This window comes from Antechinus flavipes, chromosome 2 (assembly GCF_016432865.1).
Source record: "Antechinus flavipes isolate AdamAnt ecotype Samford, QLD, Australia chromosome 2, AdamAnt_v2, whole genome shotgun sequence".
Classification (NCBI taxonomy): domain Eukaryota; kingdom Metazoa; phylum Chordata; class Mammalia; order Dasyuromorphia; family Dasyuridae; genus Antechinus; species Antechinus flavipes.
The window spans coordinates 112,620,758-112,640,487 of record NC_067399.1 but is presented as its reverse complement, the minus strand read 5'-3'; the positions used below and the strand labels follow the sequence as shown (position 1 = coordinate 112,640,487).

The window sequence follows — 19,730 nt, the reverse complement described above, 5'->3', positions numbered from 1 at the left end:
AGAAAATTTGGGCTTAAACTTATTTTAGCTAAACAAAACTGTGTCAGGATTCTCTTTATGTTACTTGAGTTTTAAATTAGGTGTTTCAAAAGAGAATTAAAAACCTTGGTTTGGGCTCATACTGGTTTTCGTTAATTATGCTCACCATGCTAAAGAAAAATACTGTTTAATAGAAAATAATGGGAATCAAAGTTCTTAAATGTTAAAATGTTAAGGACTCGTGGCATTAACATGAACACATTTATTCTAACCAATATGGTAGTCTTGTAAAGTCAAGCAGAAGTATAAACATGTAATTTTTAGTATAATCCTAAAAAATAGTTGAAAATAAATTAGACTGAAAGAAGAAAAAAGTCATGAGTACTCCACAAGCCCCATTATCCCTTTTCAATTATTAATAAAGGCCATACAAAAAATCACTCTAATGCCAATCTGGAACTTCTTGTGAATGTTAAACATGACAAATCAGAGTCAATACTAAGTCTGATTTTAACTGCAGGAGTCTGAATAACTTCTGTGAACTATATAGTTATGACCTTACAAGACTGCCTCCTCACTCTCCCAAAACTGATAAAAACCTGCAGTAAAGTAAAAATCGAAGATATACATTTTTTTCCTTTCCTTTCCTTTCCTATTAGGTCTTACCTTTTTGTTGTTCTCTTTAATATCTTGAGGATTCAAGGACTTGTAGTCACTGAGGGAGAAAATGGCATAGTGGGTATGTATAGTATTTGATAAATGAGGTAGTTTTAAAACACTTCAGGTCTAAACATCTGACATACAATAATATCTTACAGTAACTAGCAATTTCATAGCAATTTGATCAACAAAACTAATAATGTATAAAATAAATTACCCAAATAAATAAATAAACAATAAATATACGTTTCATTGCCTGAATTTTTATATCTTTAAAAAAAGTACAGGAGACTAGAGACCAGCCTTGCAACCAAATTCACCATAAAGTAATCCCTTGTTGTCAATGTATAAGCTAAGGGCTTATTTGTCTCATCCCGTTTCAAAATGAACACAATTTTCATAATCATCTTGAAGTCTGTTCTTTTATAAGATTAAGAAAAAAGAAATATATCATTTTTTAAGTAGAGAAAAGATTGTTTTTAGGAGGGGTAAAAATGGGATTTCAAGGCTTGGCATAAATCTGTTTCCTCAAAATACACAAAGTGCTCAAAGTAATTTATAATTAAGCATTTTAGGACACGTCAAGTAGTGGTTTTAATGTTGTTATTTTCCTATTTCTAGCACATGTAAAGGATTTGACTGAAAAATTAAAATGTGTTTACTTACATCAAATCTGGTCTAAAGTGGTGTAATATTGCACAAAAAGATAAGCCATTTCTCCAGGATGTAGTAAAATTGGTGATTTTGACTCCTCTATAGTTTTTTGTTACTTCTTTGCACCATACAAGCAATGACTGACTAGCATTTGGCTTTCTCCCCAAAATAGGACTTGGTATAGGGCTTGGCTAGAAGAAAAAGAGGAAAACATTAAAAGAATTTAATGGAAGATGAAAATTAACAATAATTGACCTAACTAGATGATCTGCATCCTTTGATGTGAGTTTCAGTCCTTCAGAGCTGTCAATTTATGACTGCAACCTGCAAGAAAGGCACATAAATCTCAAGTTATTATCTCCAATTTTGGCCCTCAGCATTTGCCTTTAGAGGATGTAGATCTACAGAATTCTAAACTTACATATGAGAACAGGCCAAGAACTGTAATGCTGGAAACACCGTCATGAAGTACTTAAACACTTAAGGCATTTCTACTGCATAGTCTCTGTACCTTCCATACCTTTAATGATTTCTAAGGTATATACATGAAAAAATATTCCTATAACTTTTTTTCTGAGTAGATCAAAAATAGAGCAAATCAAAGTTTACTATGTAATCTAAGTTGTGAGCTGTTACTATGGTAGAGAGATCAAAGTTTATCACTGCAATACTTTAATATTGTATACAGTCCAAATGAACAGTTATTAGGTTAATCATATTCAAACATCATTTTCATATGCATGTAATGAGAGCAACTATTTTAGAGTTACTAACAATGATGAAATGTAGTTAGCTACAACACATAATCATTTTGGTTCTCCTTGCCTCCCCCAAGTCAATAAGTTTCTTCTGGTTATCTATGAGAAAGCAAAATTTACTTACATAGAAAGTGAATATTCAAATAAGAATAAATGAATATTTAATTTACACTAGCAACTAATTAAATCTATATTGAGAACATCTTTTTTATTTTAATATTTATTGACAGTCAACTGATATTAATTACAGATTGACAAAGTAAAAATAAACCCAGACTATGTAATAAAAATGCTTATTCTATGCTTTTAATCTTAAACTTGAGTAATTTTTGTTTTCTTGAATACAACAAAAATGTACTGTTTCACACTCAAAAAATAGTTCTTCCAATTTAAAATGTCATGGGCAAGTTATTTTAAGACAAACCACTAAGGTTTTCAGTATTCTAAATCTTGCTCTTAATTCACAAGAAAATCAGTATAAATTTGAGCTATAACCAAATTCAGATTCAGAACAGAAAGACTCCAAAATAAAGTGAAAGAAAGATAATGTCACTTATCCTAATGTCATTACTTGGTTTGGGAAGCAAATCACTCTTGACATACAGACTAGTTAAGAAAGACCAATGATGCCCCCACTTGACAAAAGCATGTCAGTGCTAAACAATTAAAGCTGTCAAACTCACATAACTATGATTTATGTATTCACTGCTTGTGGGGGAAGACAACTAAGAAATACCACAGAGGCAATTTCTCATTTTTATTGACTGTCAGACTAACAAATTGTTACATAAACAACCATGAATCTTGATGTTCCTAAAACGATATCTCCATCAACAGCAGCAGACACTATTAAACAATTCATAAGGAATAGGCTCTAATATTATATAGTAACTTTAATTAATACTGAGCAATAGACTAAATAAGTTTCAATATTATCAATTCACCTCAGGAAAAAAAAAAAAAAAACAATGATTCTTTATGGGATCCACCTAGTAAATGCACAATTATCATTATCTAAGAATCTTTTAAATAAACTTCCAAATGCTTTTCCAACAACTTCTACTTCCTTCTCATCTCTCCACAAGATATTTTACATATTGGATTAAAATAAAATAAAGATATTAAGAATGCCCAATGAACAACATTCTAACTACAATTCTATTGAAATGAATGTTTGTTCAGTGGCATGATTTTTAAAAAATAGCTTTTGGTTTCTGGCATCTTAACTATGTCATCATGTTCACAAATTGTGTCATAAAATTTTAGAGATGGGAGAGATTTTGCAGATTATCTAAACTCCACTTGTTTATTCTATATATAAGAAAACAAAGGCCCAGAAAAGCAAGACACACCATCCAAGTCATCTAATCTATTCTTTCCACTTCACCACATGACTAGTCTGATAGAATACTAAAGTTGGAAAAGTACAATTCAATTCAATTCCATAAGCATTGATTTTACATCACATACCTGTAAAAGGCATTTTGTCCTCTCCCTTTCTGTGTGTTTAATAAGCATAAAAAATAGAACATGTAGTCTCTGATTGAAGTTCAAATCAAGTGCTATGTGAGATCATGGGTTGAATGGTCATTTCCAAAATACAGGGCAAAAGGGAAATTTGTGAAGGCTACTTCCTAGAGCAGGTAGTATTTGAAGGAGAAATACTGTAAAGGAGAGGTAGGAATTCTACAGATGAAGAAATAAAGGGATAGGAAGGCATTCCATGGGAAACAACACAATTAAAGACAAAATGGATAACAGAAGTTAGCAAATTTAAAGCTAAAATGGAGATCCGATATTGTTCTAGTGAAACTCTTCATTTTAAAGTTGAAAAAATTGATGTCCATAGAAGTTCAATGACTTGTGGAAGATCACACAGGTAATATGAAGCGGAGTTAAAATTTTTCCCCGGTTCCCTTGTTCTACACCTATTGTTCTTTCTATGGTACTATGCTGTATACATGGGAAGTAGGAATGGGAGTTTCAAGTAGTTCAGTTTGGCAGGAATATAGCATATGAGGAGGAAAGTAGTATTAAATAAGAACAGAACCGGAGTGGTGCCAGATTGGGGAAGGACTTAAATGTCAGGCCAGAGTTTGAACTTGAGTCAATAGGCAATAAGTAGACAAATAACATGACCAGCTTTAAGCATAAGTAAAATGAGCCTGGTGGTGGTGAAAAGGATGGTCTGGAGAGGGGAGATGATAAAGGTGAGACATGATGGGAAGCTGTTGCAACCCTTAAAGGGGTGGCAATTAGGGAATTCATTAGGTGATGGCTGTGTGAACAGAAAAAAATAAATATAAGCTATGTTGAGGAGATTTAATAACTAATTAAAAATCTCAAGTGTGGGAGAGAGTTGAAGAAAACACTACTAAAATCTGATCATAGGAAAAAAAAGTGGCATCCTATCTCTGAGGATTGTTGTGAGACCCAAATAAAACATATACAAAGCACTTTACAAATGTTAAAGTATATCATAAATATCAGTTAAGAAAAAAAGGCCAGAAGAACAGATCGAAGGGAAATGAAAATCAATTCAGAATTGAATATGTTGACTTTGATATTGCTAATGTAAAATTTGGTTCCTACGGCCTCATCTCTTCCCAAAAACTGAGTGAGCAATAGCCTATTCACTCTTAATCTTTGGGAAAGCAGAATGGCAGCACACTATCCAAACTGCACAAGTCAACAGCTTCCTTTTCCTTTAGTTTGTAAGAATCAAGGACTTAACTTAGCATATTGAAACATTAGAAGAGTGTTAATGCCTACATAATAACATCCTTTTATGAATGTTTTCAACAAAAATTATGAAGTATAACTTAAATACATCAATCAAATAATCAGACTACATGAATAATTTTATTAAGAATCTTGTAATTAAAAAGCTTGTTTCCATGAATGGTGTAGATTTACCTCAAAGAAGATATTTTTAATAATTTGTATACCATTTCATATTTGTATAGTGTCTAATTAGCTATTCTTTATAAGTTGGTAAAGTAATTATTATTTCTCCTATTTTATACATGAGAAAATAGCACCATGTATCAGGATGAAACACAAGTGAAAGAGCCAGGATCAAAACACTAACTAATTCTAGTCTCAGTGACACAGGGAATCATCCTATGGTTTTTTAAAAACTTTGACTTAGTTGATAAAGCAAATTAGTTTCTTTTTATATAGTCAAAAAGATTCATAACTATATAGCTCAATAGAAAATGATAATTTAATTTTCCTCTTATTTTTGATTCTAAACGTAATTAAGAATTATTTTAAAAACATCAATGCAGCTCTTAACTATGGTAGTTCTCACTGTTTTCTCAATTACATCTGAACCAAAGGTGGCAACATATAGAAGAAAAATGAACTATTCATTTAGTCTTCCAGATATTTTAGTTATGGTATCAAAAATACATATAACTGAATTAATTTTTTCATCAGAATGTTTGGTATTAGATACAATCAATATCTTTAATATTTAGACATATAAAATACACAATAAGCATTGTGTACATTTTAATATTAGATATTTTCCCTACTTTATAGGGAGAACATGTTTAGAATTCAGACTCTTTGTGTGTACATTTCAGTCTCAATTTATCTATGATCTATATAAATCCTACTACATTATATAATTTACTTGAATGAGAACAATTAGAAAAATAAATCACCAGATTCACTAGAAGAAATGTACATTAAATGAATGCATTTTAGTTATATTGTCTTTCTTCAAAGCTCAGTTTAGATGTTTGCTCTAAGACTAATACCCTAAGTTGTTAGTTCTCTCTTCTGCTTGAAATTACTTTGTATTTATAATATACTTGTTGTCTCTTCCCAAGACAGGATGATCTTCTTGATTATAGGAACTTACTTTTTTTTTTTTTTTTGTACTTCCATTCTTAGATTTACCAGTGTAACAAGTACTTTTAAAAACTTTGTTGAAATTGAATTAATTTTTAAGTTTAAAAAGCAATCTTACATTTCAGATGTTTTTCTCTAAACTAAATATATGAGACTTTTCTTTGTGGATTTGCCATTTAAACACTTAATAGTTTGTATCAATACATGCCTTCTCTCAAAATACTAAAATGAATCTGTGATCTCATCCATTTGAATGTTTTCAATAATGCAGATTGCCAACTCTATGTTGTTTCATAAAATTGTCACAGGGAATACAATTATCCAACATATCGCTAGTTTCTCCTAACATTAGAGATACCAATGGAACACCATGGAGTCTTCAATTAAATCCCACAAGAATTTATTAAGAACTATTCAGGCACTGTACTAGACCTCTACAATTGATGTATTACAGTTAAGTGGGTCAACAAACATTTATTAAGTACTTACTTTGTGCATATATCCACTGTGCTATGCTCTGAGAATGCAAACAAAGGCAAAAAATACAGTGTTGATCCTGAAGGAATTCAGTGAGGAAGATAGCATGCAAATAACTGTACATATTAGATCTACGTCGTAAAAATAGAAGGTAATCTCAGAAGGCAGGCATTAGCAGTGGAAGGGACTAGGAAAGACCTTTAAATCCTCTTCAGAAGGTGAAACTGGAGCTCAGTCCTGAAGGAGGCACTTAGATGAAGAGGGAAAGTATTTCAGGTATAGGTAACAGCCAACAAAAAGCATGTAGTTATGAAATGGAGGATTGATTGTGTGAGGAACAATAAATAGACCAGTAAATAGGCTGCAACATGAGACATAATGTTGGAGAGAAGACATAAGAAGATTAGAAAGATAGAGAAGAGATAGCTTGTTAAGGGCTTTAAATGTCAAACTTTTATATTTGATTATGGAGCTCACAGAGAACCACTGGAGGTTATGAGTTAAGGGAGACATGGTTGTACCTGAATTAAAAAAAATCTTTTTTGGCAATTGGGCAGTGATTTGAGGCAGGAATACTTAAGCAGAAAACTATGAAAATAGTCTAGGAGTGAGATGGAAAGCCTGCTGCTCAAGGATGGTGGCTATGTGGGCAAAAAGGAGGCTACACATGAAAGATACTCTTCCTTTAGTTAGGAAAAACACACAAGCTTTGGCAAATAGTTTGAATAAGTGAGGTAAGTAAGGAGTTGGTCATGATATAATAGCTATCAGCCTGGTAACTGGAAGAATGATAGGACCTGGAACAAAAACAAGGAAGTTGGGCATAAAAGAGGGATTGAGGTACAAAATGATGAGTTTTATTTTAGATAGAGTGATTCTAAGATGTCTATAGGACACTCTATTTAGGATGTCCAATAGGCAGCAGTTTATGTGTGAATGGAGTTCAAGAGAGATTAGGAAATGAAGAGAGTTCTGGGGATGACTGTTATAGATATGATAATTGGATATATGGGTATTGATGAGATCCTCAAACTAGTTAGTGTTGAGAAAGAAGACTAAAGGGCTCAGGGCAGCACTTTGAAGAATGCCTACAATAAGAAGGCATAATGTAGAAGGATGAAGAACTAAAAAAAGAGAATGGAAAAAAAGGGTTCAGAAAGGTAGGAGACAAATGAGAAAAAAAGGAGTTTCCTGAAAACCTAGAAATCAGAGACTATTCAGCAAAGGGTGATCAACAATGGCAATTGCTACAGCAAGGTAAGAAGGAAAAGGAATGAGAAAAGGCCATTACATTTGGCAATTAAGAGAATACTGATAACTTTAGAGAGGTAAGTTTTAGTTGAATGAGGTAGTCAGAAGCTAACCTGGAAAGATTTAGAAGTAAGTAATAAGAAAATAAAGGCACTAGTATAGATGGCTTGAGAAAAACCTTGAGAAATCCATTTCAAGGAGTTTAGCCTAGAAAAGGGGGAGGAGAGATTAAAGGACTATACCTAGGAGGTGTGATGGGACCAAGTGAAGATTTTTTTTTTTATGAGAGATGAGGGAGAAGAGGAGATAAAGGAATATTTGTAGGAAGTAGGGAAAGAACTAATAGATTGGGTGAAAGTGAAGATTAGGAGAGTATAGATGAGAACTGGACCATCTGCTGGAGAAGATGGGACACATGGGATCATTTGTACATGGAGAGGCGTTTGCTTTGACAAAAAAAGAAAGCCTACCTCTTTGTGTGAGGCACAAGTAAAAAAGACAATCAGTGAGGGTGTCTCAGTGATATGAGATGTGGAAGAAAAGAAAGGAGGAATTTCTTGGCAAATGGCCTCAAAGGCACAGAGATGGGATAAGGCGTATCAAAGATGAGGAGCAGAAAAGCCAACTTGACTGAAATGCAGGGTAAGAGAAGAAGCTGGAACAAAGTCATATGGGACTTTCAAAGCTATGGAGGAGCTAATCCTAAAAGCAACAAGAAATCAGTAGAGTTGATTGAATAGGGAAGTGAAATGGATTCTGATTAAAAGAAAATTCCTTTGGTAAGTAGGGTTGAACACAGTAGAACAGAGACAGATTTGAGGCAAAGAGAGCAATTAGGAAGCTATCAAGATAATCTTAGCTAAGAGTGATAAGGAAATAAACTAAGGCTATAGTTTTGTAAGTGTATAGATGGGTCAGATGTGAGAGATATAAAGGGAGAAACTGTAAAATTTAGAAATAGACTAGATGTGGAGTGAGGGAAAGAAAAATCAAGGTTAATGTTAAAGTTATGAACCTGAGAAGCTGAAAGGATGGTAGTGCCTTTAATAGAAATAGAAAAGTTTGGAATATGGGAAGGTCTGGGAGAATCATAGGGAATTTAGATTTGGACCCATTAATAATAACATAATAATAGCCAATATTTACATAATGCTTTAAGATTTGTGAAACTACTTTAAAAATCATCTCATTTGATTCTCACAGCAATCTTCAGAAATGGGAGCTATTATCTCCATAATTATAATTTAGAAAACTGAACAAACAGGGGTTGTATGTTTTGCAGTATGATTTGCAGTATGGTTTGCAGTATAATTTGAGCTCAGGTCTTCCTGACTCTAATATGTGTCTGGGACATCCAATTCAGATGTCCAATAGGCAAAGAGTAATATAGGCCTGAGGTTCAGGCAGAGGTGGGCTGGATATGTAGATATATGAGTCTTCTGCATAGAAATGATAGCACCCACCTTCCTGAGGTTTGGGGGAAGATCAAATGAGATAACAAAGTACCTGCAACATAATAGGCATTTAATAAATCAATTCTTTCTTCCTTCCCACTCCTACCTAGAATAGCACCTTTCAGTTCATCCATGATATGGGTGATACACATTATGATATGAATGATGGGCAAAGAAAACTCAAAGGAGTAGTCAAGTAAATAGGAAGAGAGCTATGAGAAAGCAGTGTCACAAAAACTCAAAGAGAGACCATTCAAGTAGGAGAGAGTTGTCAATATTTTTTAAAAGTAGCAGGAACAAGTGGGATCAACATGGAGAAAAGACCATCAAATTTGCCAAGTAAAAAATTACTGGGAATGTTGAATAAAGCATGTAATGAGGTCAGAATACAGACTGCAATGAAAAATGAAAGAAGAAATGGAGGCAATGAGTCAGAGACAGTTTCTCGAGGGAGAGAACAAATTGAAGACCCGATTTTCTGGAAAAGATACCACGTGTAAGGAGAAGGGCCCATGTCAGAGAGTGGAAAAAGAAGGAAAGAGTGAAAGATAATATAAAAGAATTTTGAGATTAGAGGAACAGAAGAGGAAACTTTCATTAAAGAGCCTTTATATTCTGAGTAAAATAAAGAGAAAAAGTCCTTGGTTGAGAAAGAAAGATGAAAGAGGAAGAAATAAAGTGAGAAAGAAGTTTGGGGAGGAAAAAGAAGCTTCTGTGAGTAAGAACCAATTAGGGAGGAATAAGAAGACTGTATTGCTTCAGTGTTTAGCTGAGATTGGACAATAGGAATTTGTAATGTACCCAACCAGCACTACTGTGAGGTTTCCTTCAGCCATATTCAACTGCTTTGAACAGGATCAGAAGAGGAGTATAGTAGGAATAAAAACAGGGAGCAAGTATGTTAATAGAGGAATAAAAATAGGACAAAGGAATAAGGATTAGAGTAGAAGAATGTAAAGCTGAAATGGCTAACTACCTGGCTGAGTCTAAAGAGGAAGGAAAGTGAAGGCAGAAAAAATAATTGTAACTTAATAAAGTACTGAGGGGTACAAGAATTAGAGGGCTCAAAGAAGGCAAAAAATCATTTAAAGAAGAATGAGGTAGAGAGAAAGGTGGAATAACAGAATGTTATGATCATACAATGGAAGATCAACATTTCTAATTAGGAAAAGTGAACACTTATGGGTAATGGTAAAATCTATTATGTGATCATCTCTATGTCTAAGGTAGAATGAAAATAAGTCACAGAACTTAAGGAGACTGAGGAATTTGAACAATTGAGAGAGAAAGAGAGGGGTTAGGATCATATATTAAGTAATAAAATCTAATAAATGAGTAAAGGTTTGTTTAGAGGAAGATGATGAGACAGATACTGAATTCTTTGAGACAGGAGAAAGAATGACCTGGAGGTTGATATATTCCAGCTATTCTGATTTGGATTGGGTAGAAAATTTTGATTGAATGGATTTCAAAGGAGGAAAAGACAGAATTTGGATGTGACAGTGAAGAGCAGAGTATCCTGATTCTCTTTTTATGATCAGAATGTCAGAAGGGTATGAAAAGAGACACAATCAGTGAGGGAGAGGCAAGCCAGATCTCCCTGAGCCCTAATAGATAGAAAAAATTTTGGAGAAAGAGGTTCATGATGAAGAGGAATTACCCAAGGTATAGTGGAGTAGTACTTGAAAAAGGAGGATTAAAGAGGAGGGGAGTAAGAGAGTGGTAGAAAAGGGCTGGGGATAGTTTTATCCTAATTGGACAGTGGGTAGTACAAAGATAGGGAGAGAGAAAGGAGAAGCTTTAGAGATAATAGTGGATAGCAAATGAATAGTGAAAATAAATTTCAAGGGGTATTGTGGAATACAACAAATTAATACATAGTTGTTAGTGAATGAATGAAAAAACTATGTATAAAGCACTATGTAAAGTGCTGGGGATGGAAACAGTCAAATAAAACAGTTCCTATTCTCAAAAAACTAGGTAGGTTCAGTTGCAAAGAGATGAAAGGTCCCAACAATCCTTTAAGACTCACTGGCATGGCAGATAATAGTATATCTTGAGTATCATTTGCATAAATAAAACTATATCAGTTTTAGAAGCTGATGATCTAAGGCAGTGGTTCTCAAACTTTTGTTCTCAGTATCTTCATGTTAAAAAACTATCGAGGATCTGTTCAAAGAGTTTTTGTTCACATAGATTATATTTATAGCTATTTACTATATTAGAAATAAAAATAATTTTGAATTTGTAGACCCTCTGAAAGGGTTTCAGAGACCCCAACAATTCTTTGGACTACACTTTGAGGACCATTGAGGACTTTGGCATAAGAATTTATGATTCATACCCTTTCATATCATTGATTCCGTTCTACCATCCCCTAGCATTTCGCTTCAATGTTCAAGAACTCAATTTCTTTTCCCTGATCATAATCTTTTGTATTTCTACCTTTCCCTATGCCTTACTTTTCTTAAACACACTCTTCATTCTCACCACTGTCCCCAATATTTCTATCCTTCTGACCTTTCCAAGGCAATCAGCTGTGCTCTTCCCAATCCTGTTTGTTGAAACAGTTCAAATCTACACAATTTTCTACTTGGCCTTATTGCTGATCATATCTTTCCAAACTTGGATTACTCTTGCCATATTTACATCGCTATTATTTACATGCTGTTGAACAAAATTGGAGCAATTCATGAACAGTGAGTAATGCATTACATATTTGTTAGCTGATCCCCTACTACAGCAAAGCAATGCTATTCTTCCTCCTCTAATTTACTACTTATTTTGCTTCTTGGAACAACAATTATTCCCAACTTTTTTCTTTTCCCCTTAAGCCTTCAAAGAAAATCTCTTCTCTAACATTATTTGCTAAAGAGATCAATTCATAAAGGCCATTTTACAAAAAAGTTCCCTCTTCTCCTCTCCTTATTTCATATCTTTATGAGATTATTCTGCTATTATCTTCCAACTCAATTTTCCAGACTCATCCACCTTCTTAAAAGTTGTCTATGTCAAGATGTCCCCATCTTGGAGTCTGCTCCAGAGATTCTTGGTAGGAACCACCATTTTATGTGGAACTCCATTAAAGCTCACTTCAATACAAAGCTCAAGTCTGAAATGTTTGAAAGGCAGCTAGGAAAAATCAAATGAAGATGGCCTAGCTATACCAGATCTAAAACTATATTATAAAGCAGCATTCACCAAAGCCATTTGGTATTGGCTAGTTGATAGACTAGTTGATCAGTGAAATAGGTTAGTTTATAGAACAAAACAGTCAATGACTACAGTAATCTAGTATTTGACAAACCCAAAGACCCCAGCTTTTGGGATAAGAATTCAACTGTTTTGCAAAAACTGCTAGGAAAATTGGATACTAGTAAGGCAGAAACTAACCACTAACCCACATCTAACACCATATACCAAGATAACGTCAAAATGGGTTCATGATCTCAGTATAAAAATGAGATTATAAATAAATTAGAAGAACATAGGATAGTTTACCTCTCAGACCTGTGGAGGAGGAAGGAATTTGTGACCAAAGAAGAACTAGAGATCATTACTGATCACAAAATAGATAATTTTGATTATATTAAGTTAAAAAGATTTTGCACAAACAAAACTAAGGCAGACAAGATTAGAAGGGAAGAAATAAACAGGGAAAACATTTTTCCACTCAAAGGTTCTGATAAAGGCCTCATTTCCAAAATATACAGAGAATTGACTCAAATGTATAAAGAATCAAGCGATTCTCCAATTGATAAATGGTCAAAGGATATGTACAATTTTCAGATGAAAAAATTAAAACTATTTCTAGCCATATGAAAAGATGCTCCAAATCATTATTAATCAGAGAAATGCAAATTAAGACAACTCTGAGATACCATTACACACCTGTCAGATTGGCTAGGATGACAGGAAAAGATAATGCTGAATGTTAGGGAAAACTGGGACACTGATGCATTGTTGGTGGAATTGTAAATGAATCCAACCATTCTGGAGAGCAGTTTGGAACTATGCTCAAAAAGTTATCAAACTGTACATACCCTTTGATCCAGCAGTGTTACTACTGGGCATATATCACAAAAGATCTTAAAGAATGGAAAGGGACCTGTATGTACAAAAATGTTTGTGGCAGCCCTTTTTCTTATGGCAAGAAATTGGAAACTAAGTGGATGCCCATTAATTGGAGAATGGCTGAATAAATTATAGTATATGAATATTATGGAATATTATTGTTTTGTAAGAAATGACCAGCAGGATGATTTCAGAGAGGTCTGCAGAGACTTACATGAACTGATGTTAAGTGAAATGAGCAGAACCAAGAGATCATTGTATATGGCAACAAAAAGACTATATAATAATCAATTCTGACGGACATGGCTCTCTTCAACAATGAGATGATTCAAATCAGCACCACTTATTCAGTATGAAGAGAGCCATCGACACCCAGAGAAAGGACCATGGGAACTGAGTATGGACTACAACATAGCATTCTCACTCTCTCTTTTGTTGTTTGCTTGCATTTTGTTTTCTTTCATTTTTTTTTTCTTCCTTCTAGATCTGATTTTTCTTGTGCAGCAAGATAACGGTATAAATATGTACACATATATTGGATTTAAACATATTTTAACATATTTAACATGTATTGGATGACCTGTCAGCTAGGGGAGGGAGTGGAAACAAGGAGAGGAAAATTTGGAACAAAAGGTCCTGCAAGGATCAATGTTGAAAACTTACCCATGCATATGTTTTGTAAATAAAAAGCTTTAATAAAAAAAGATATAAAAACAAAATGTGGGGAAGACATGGATATGTTTAGAGTTGACAGAGAGGGGATCAGTAAATAGAAGGGTAGGATGGAAACTTTTGGAAAAGTTGATTTTCTTGGAGGTGAAGATCTCAAATGAGAGGCTAGGAAGAAGATAATATGAGAAGCTTAGAGGAAGGAGAAAAAAAGATTTGGAATAACCACTGTGGAGACAGGGATGGAAAATTAGGGAGATGTGAAATGAATATCTTTCTGCAATATGTGCTGAATAGAGATTAGATAACAAATTTGTAGTGTACCCTGTCATGATGGTTGTATAATTTTCTCCCACTTCTATTCCTAGCATGTGAACAGGTAGCAAGAACTAGGTATAAATAGCAAGAACAGAAGGTATAAATAATGCAGAGTTACTAGACGGCTATAGTCTCAAAGGCCTGGGCGTTAATATTTAGTTTAATGGCTCCTGTTTGGTCTTTCTATAGCAGTAAATCTACATCAATGCTATTTCAGCCTATCAGAAGTAGCAGACAATAATTCTGACTGTCCAGACAAAGGCAAAGGAAAGGAAGGGAACTAGAAAACTTGGGGCAGAAGACAAGAGCAAAACAGAATCAACTGGAAGGAAAAGAGCTTATATGGCTTAGGGAAAGGATTCTGAAAATCAAACTGAGGGCAGTCCTTTTCTGAGAGTTTACTCTGGGCAAAGGCCCTGAATGTATCCCCATACCTTACAATCAAACAATGCTGATGCTAAGTTTTGCATGGATTGGTGGCAGGAATCCAAGTGGGAATGGAATGGGGAATGCTGGCATAATCTGGTTTGTATTTCTCCTAGGTTAGAAATTAGGGAAAGATCTTCAACTAAACACTTTGGGACTTGAAAGTTTTTGTTGAGCATTCTAGCAAAGACCACAAGACTAAAGGGATTCACTAGGTCTGGTGGGAAGTAAGAGAGGAAAAGAGAAATTAGAAAGGAGGAGAAGAGGGAGCTGAAAACTGTAGGAGTGCTAAAAATTTGAAAAGCTGTCTAAGACTAAGAACTGAGGGTAAGGCACCCATGGTATGACCAAGGAGTGCTGAATGTTTACTAGAACTAGAGTTCTAGTAAAGCCCACAACAGTATATTTTTAACTTTTCCTTGCCCCTTCTTAACTATTTACTGGATATCAAGCAGACCATTTTGGTATGTTCTCTGGTTATGTTTAGCTAGTTTTTATCCTGGTTACATTTTCATATAAACGCATACGGTTGATCTAGGATCTGTGAAGTTCACTGTGTATGATAATAAAATTCAAACAAAGCATATTGTGTACCCATTAAGGATAGTATAGCTTTTCATGACACAAATGTTAGAACCTTCCTTTTTTTCTATTTTTTTTTTCCTAAGTAGCATTGGGGTAGGGGAGTAGGAAGAAAATATTGGGCCAACCTAGATTTACTTGGATAGTGGTAACAAAAAAGGGGTAGAGAATACGAAAACAGTCTGGGATCTTTCTTGCTAGATAGAATATGAATTGTAATCTATAGAAAATATGAAGAGAGTCTAGTTATGCTCTCTCCTTAGAGAGCCCTTAGTCTCTGGAAAGAGAGGGAGAAACATGGGAGGGAAAGTGAAAGGTAAGGACTAGAGGAGAAAGGACTGTTTCAACTTTGATCCAGCAGTGCTACTACTGGGCTTATATCCCAAAGAGATAATAAGTTCCTGAACTATGCCTAGACTTGGCTGATCTCTGACAGTAACATGATGCTTCATTCAATAAAAAATCTTTAAATCACTCATTTTTACTGTCTTTAGGACACAAGAAAACCCTGGACCAAGATAACTAGAATATTTGTAGAAATTCAAAATATTTTATTAATCCATCAATGAATATTCATTTATCAGGAACCTTTTATGTACCAGTCACTATACTGCTCTGTGGATAAAAAAAGAGCAAAAGACAGATCTGCACTCAGGGAACAATGGCAATAAATTAGAGACCTTTAAAATAAGATTTCAATTTCATCATTATTCAATTCAACTTCAACAAAGATTTCAATTATCATCACTATTATTTGGTTCAGTACTACTCTAAAGAATCAACAACAACCCAAAGAATTTCTGAAAGTTATCAAACTGTGCATACTCTTTGATCCAGCAGTGCTACTACTGAACTTATATCCCAAAGAGATAATAAAGAAGAGAAAGGGACCTCTATGTGCATGAATGTTTGTGGCAGCCCTGTTTGTAGTGGCTAGAAACTGGAAACTGAGTGGCTGCCCATCAGTTGGAGAATGGCTGAATAAATTATGGTATATGAATGTTATTATTGTTCTATAAGAAACGACCAGCAGGATGATTTCAGAAAGGCCTGGAGAGACTTAGATGAACTGATGGTGAGTGAAACAAGCAGGGCCAGGAGATCCTTATGTATTTCAACAACAATACTATATGATGATCAATTCTGATGGACCTGGCCATCCTCAGCAATGAGATGAACCAAATCAGTTCCAATGGAGCAGTAATGAACTGAACCAGCTACGCCCAGGTAAGAACTCTGGGAGATGACTAAGAACCATTACATCGAATTCCCAGTCCCTATACTTTTTTGTAATGGTTTTGTAATGGCTGAGGGGTGTGGAGATGACCAGAGAGGAGAGCAATAGACAACTAAGAAATGGCATGGAGGTCTGGATCCTGGCAAACTAAGATAAAAGCTCATATATCAAAGCTGGAAGAACGAGGGTAAGAGACCAAAGTTTTAGTGAGAAGATGGAGATGATGGTCTGAGTAGAGAAAGAACGATGATAGGACAGCCAACCACATTCTCATCCTTTGTAGTTTCTTATCACTGACTTCTAGAACCTCAAGTGACTTTTAGGTCATTATGAAGTAGGACTTTAATGGAACAGATTAGATAAACAAGAATCAAAGAATCAAACTCAATATTCCAATATTTGGTTCCTTTATAAATACAAAATACGTTAGAAATCCCTACCAACAAGAACTGATGGGAAAAATGGAAAGTATTTCAGCAAAATATAAATCCAGACCATAATTTTACATTAATAATATTTTAACTCCAAATGACTATGTAGTCTAAATGTAAACACTAAGATTATAAAAGAACTAGAGAAAAAATGATTACAGGTAAAGTGGCTAGCTTAATAAGAATTCTTTTGGGAAAAAAAGGGCAAAAATCACAAAAGGCAAAACAAACAATTTTGATATCAAATTGAAAAGCTTTTGTATGAATTGACAAAAATCAACCAACAAGCATTTATTAAGAAGCTATTATGTAATAGGTACTATATTGAGCAGGGGATATACAAGGACAAAAGTGAAACAAGTCCCTATTCTCAAGAAATTTATGTTCTAACATGGGAGACAGTATGCACATATGTAAGCATATATAAAACATGCAATTACAAAGTATGACATGGAAAGGCACAAAATCTATGAACAGAATCAATGTAATCAGGATAAGGAATGGAAGAGAAAAAAATTTTTGTAGTTCTCATACAATTTCTGATCTCTAAGACATTATATATATATATATATATATACACATACACACATACATACAGTACATACCTTTTTAAGGAGATCAAACAGAAAAATTCCTAGTAAGTCAAAGTATGATGGACATGGATAAATATGGATGTCACTTAAGCTTACAAGTACCCCAGGAACAAATTATATATGAATTATCTACTTTGTATCAAGTAGAGGGAGGTTCTAGAAAGGTTCCTGGTCTCAACCAAATATCTCTCCTCAAAATAAACAGACAATTAAAAATTGTGCCACACCATTACAGAGAAGTCTTTCATGCTAATGGATTTATGAAGGAGTAGGTGGTGACTTTTGGAATCAAAACAAAAAAAAAGAAGAAACTCCAAAGTACTGTGATTATAAAAATAAACAGCTTTACTAAAGTGAACAACAACAACAAAAAAATCCCTCAAAGGCCTGGATCGGAAAGTTTAGATCATAGGAAAAGGAAAAACAATAACCTAAAAACTCATAATTAATAAATAATAATAAAGCATATTTTCAAAGACAATATATTTAATACAAAATTTTTGTTTTTCATATACATTTCTTTATTCCTTGCCTAGGGTCTCCAAACAGTTTTCTTATCAATCTGTTCCCAGTTCCTTTGATAAGAAAGAAGAATTTATGTATCACTGAAGATAGATGTTAATCCTAGCTTCCAGAAAACAGCCAGCTTTTATACATTTTCATTTCATTCTCTTTCTTTTGTCTGATGAATAATCCTGTCAGACAAGGCAGTTTTGTGGCCCTCAAGCAACACTGCCTCTAGGCTACATATTCTGACACAGGAGAATCCTTTGGTTTTAGATAGTTACCCCTGAGGATAAAAAGAATAAGCCTCAGTTGGAAGCAAAGCTCAAGGGTACTAATTCAGAATAATACATGTTATACTCTCATTTCTTTTTATGATAGGTTTCTTCCATTAGGAATTAGGGGAAAATCAAGTTGTTGATAGTGTAGGAGCCTATTAGGATGATTAAGAGATACTAAAAAATTAAAGGAAGATCTATTTTATGGTCATCATGTAGAAATAAAGAAATGTTAGTTACTTCAAGAACACAGGTGAGTCTAATATAGTCCTTAGTCAATTTTGAACCTTCTTATTGAAACCTACTTATTAGCCCTACAAAAAACCAACAAGATGAAGTTGGGACTATTAAGATAAAACAATTAACCCATAATTTTCTAAAAGGTATGTTACCTAAGGACCCTCAAATAATAAGTAAAATGAGCTAAGTGAAATGCCAGGAAAGACTTACACACACTATATAATACAACACATTTCAAACGGCTGTCAGATAAACCAGAGAGCTGAAGCAAATGTGGAAAGAAGTGACATTAAACAAAACAGATTCAGAAGATCCAACAAAGACCCTTCACTCTGTATAAAAAGAACTTCAGCATTGCTCAGCAGATCTCTAATCTTACTGACACCAGCACTTCTTTCAATAATGTAAATCCCCACCTACCCATGTCTGACTGTTCTAGCAATTCTTTTTACCTCCTGCCATTAGGAATCAAGAGGAGACATATTTATCATTCTATAGGCCTACCATAAAACTGATAGTTTAAATAAAAAAGGAGCAGGTTACCTTTTGCTCTTATAAGACCAGCCCATATTAAAGCAACACTAGATTTGGAGTCAAGAGAACCTGTTTAAACTTGAATTTAAATCCCATCTCTTCTACTTCTATCCAGTGTGACCTCGGGCAATCATTTTATTTCTCTGGGCCTCAGTTTCCTCAGCTCTAAATCTAGGGTACTGTGCTCAACATTTTAAAGCACATTGAAAGAATTTCTATTTCTAGCTCTAATCTCCTTAACTCAAGTCCTATACTACCCTGTTTTATCTTTTCACCTGAATGTTCTACAGGATTCTTACACTTAATGGAAGAAAGATTTGTTGACAAACTTATCCTTTCTCCAAACTTATCTAGTTATGACCATCTTTTGAAAGCAGTTTTACCACCAAGTTATCTTTGACTCTTCTCATTTCCTTCATTTCCCCAATATTACTATTGTACCACAAAAACATCTCTTGCACCTGTCTTCTGTCCATGTAACCCTTATATCTGACACAGTTTAGGCTTTTATCACCTCTTGCAGGAACTGCTGGCTCTCTCCTCTCTCATTCTGCATATGGCTGCAAAAATTGATATTCTTAAAACACAGAATTGACCATACCACTCTCGTAGCAATAATTATTCAATGACTCCCTTTTGCTTTGAGAACAAAACAATATTATAAATCTGGCATTCAAATCTTTCTATAATGTGACTCCTTCCTATCTTTCCAATTATTTCATTATTTTCCAATTATTTCATTATTCCAAT

The 19,730-nt window shown here is 34.2% G+C and overlaps 1 protein-coding gene across 15 annotated transcripts in view; it reads right to left on the bottom strand.

The window, feature by feature from the left end:
* The window catches only part of EHBP1 (EH domain binding protein 1), a 394,259-nt gene that overhangs the window by 127,158 nt on the left and 247,371 nt on the right, over nucleotides 1-19,730 (bottom strand). For all 15 annotated transcript variants that reach the window (XM_051975359.1, XM_051975374.1, XM_051975362.1 and 12 more), the window contains 2 exons: nucleotides 1,306-1,484; nucleotides 646-694 (listed from right to left, as the gene is read on the bottom strand). In XM_051975359.1, the coding sequence (XP_051831319.1) occupies nucleotides 646-694; nucleotides 1,306-1,484 (228 nt within the window). The remainder of the gene's footprint in view (nucleotides 1-645; nucleotides 695-1,305; nucleotides 1,485-19,730) is intronic.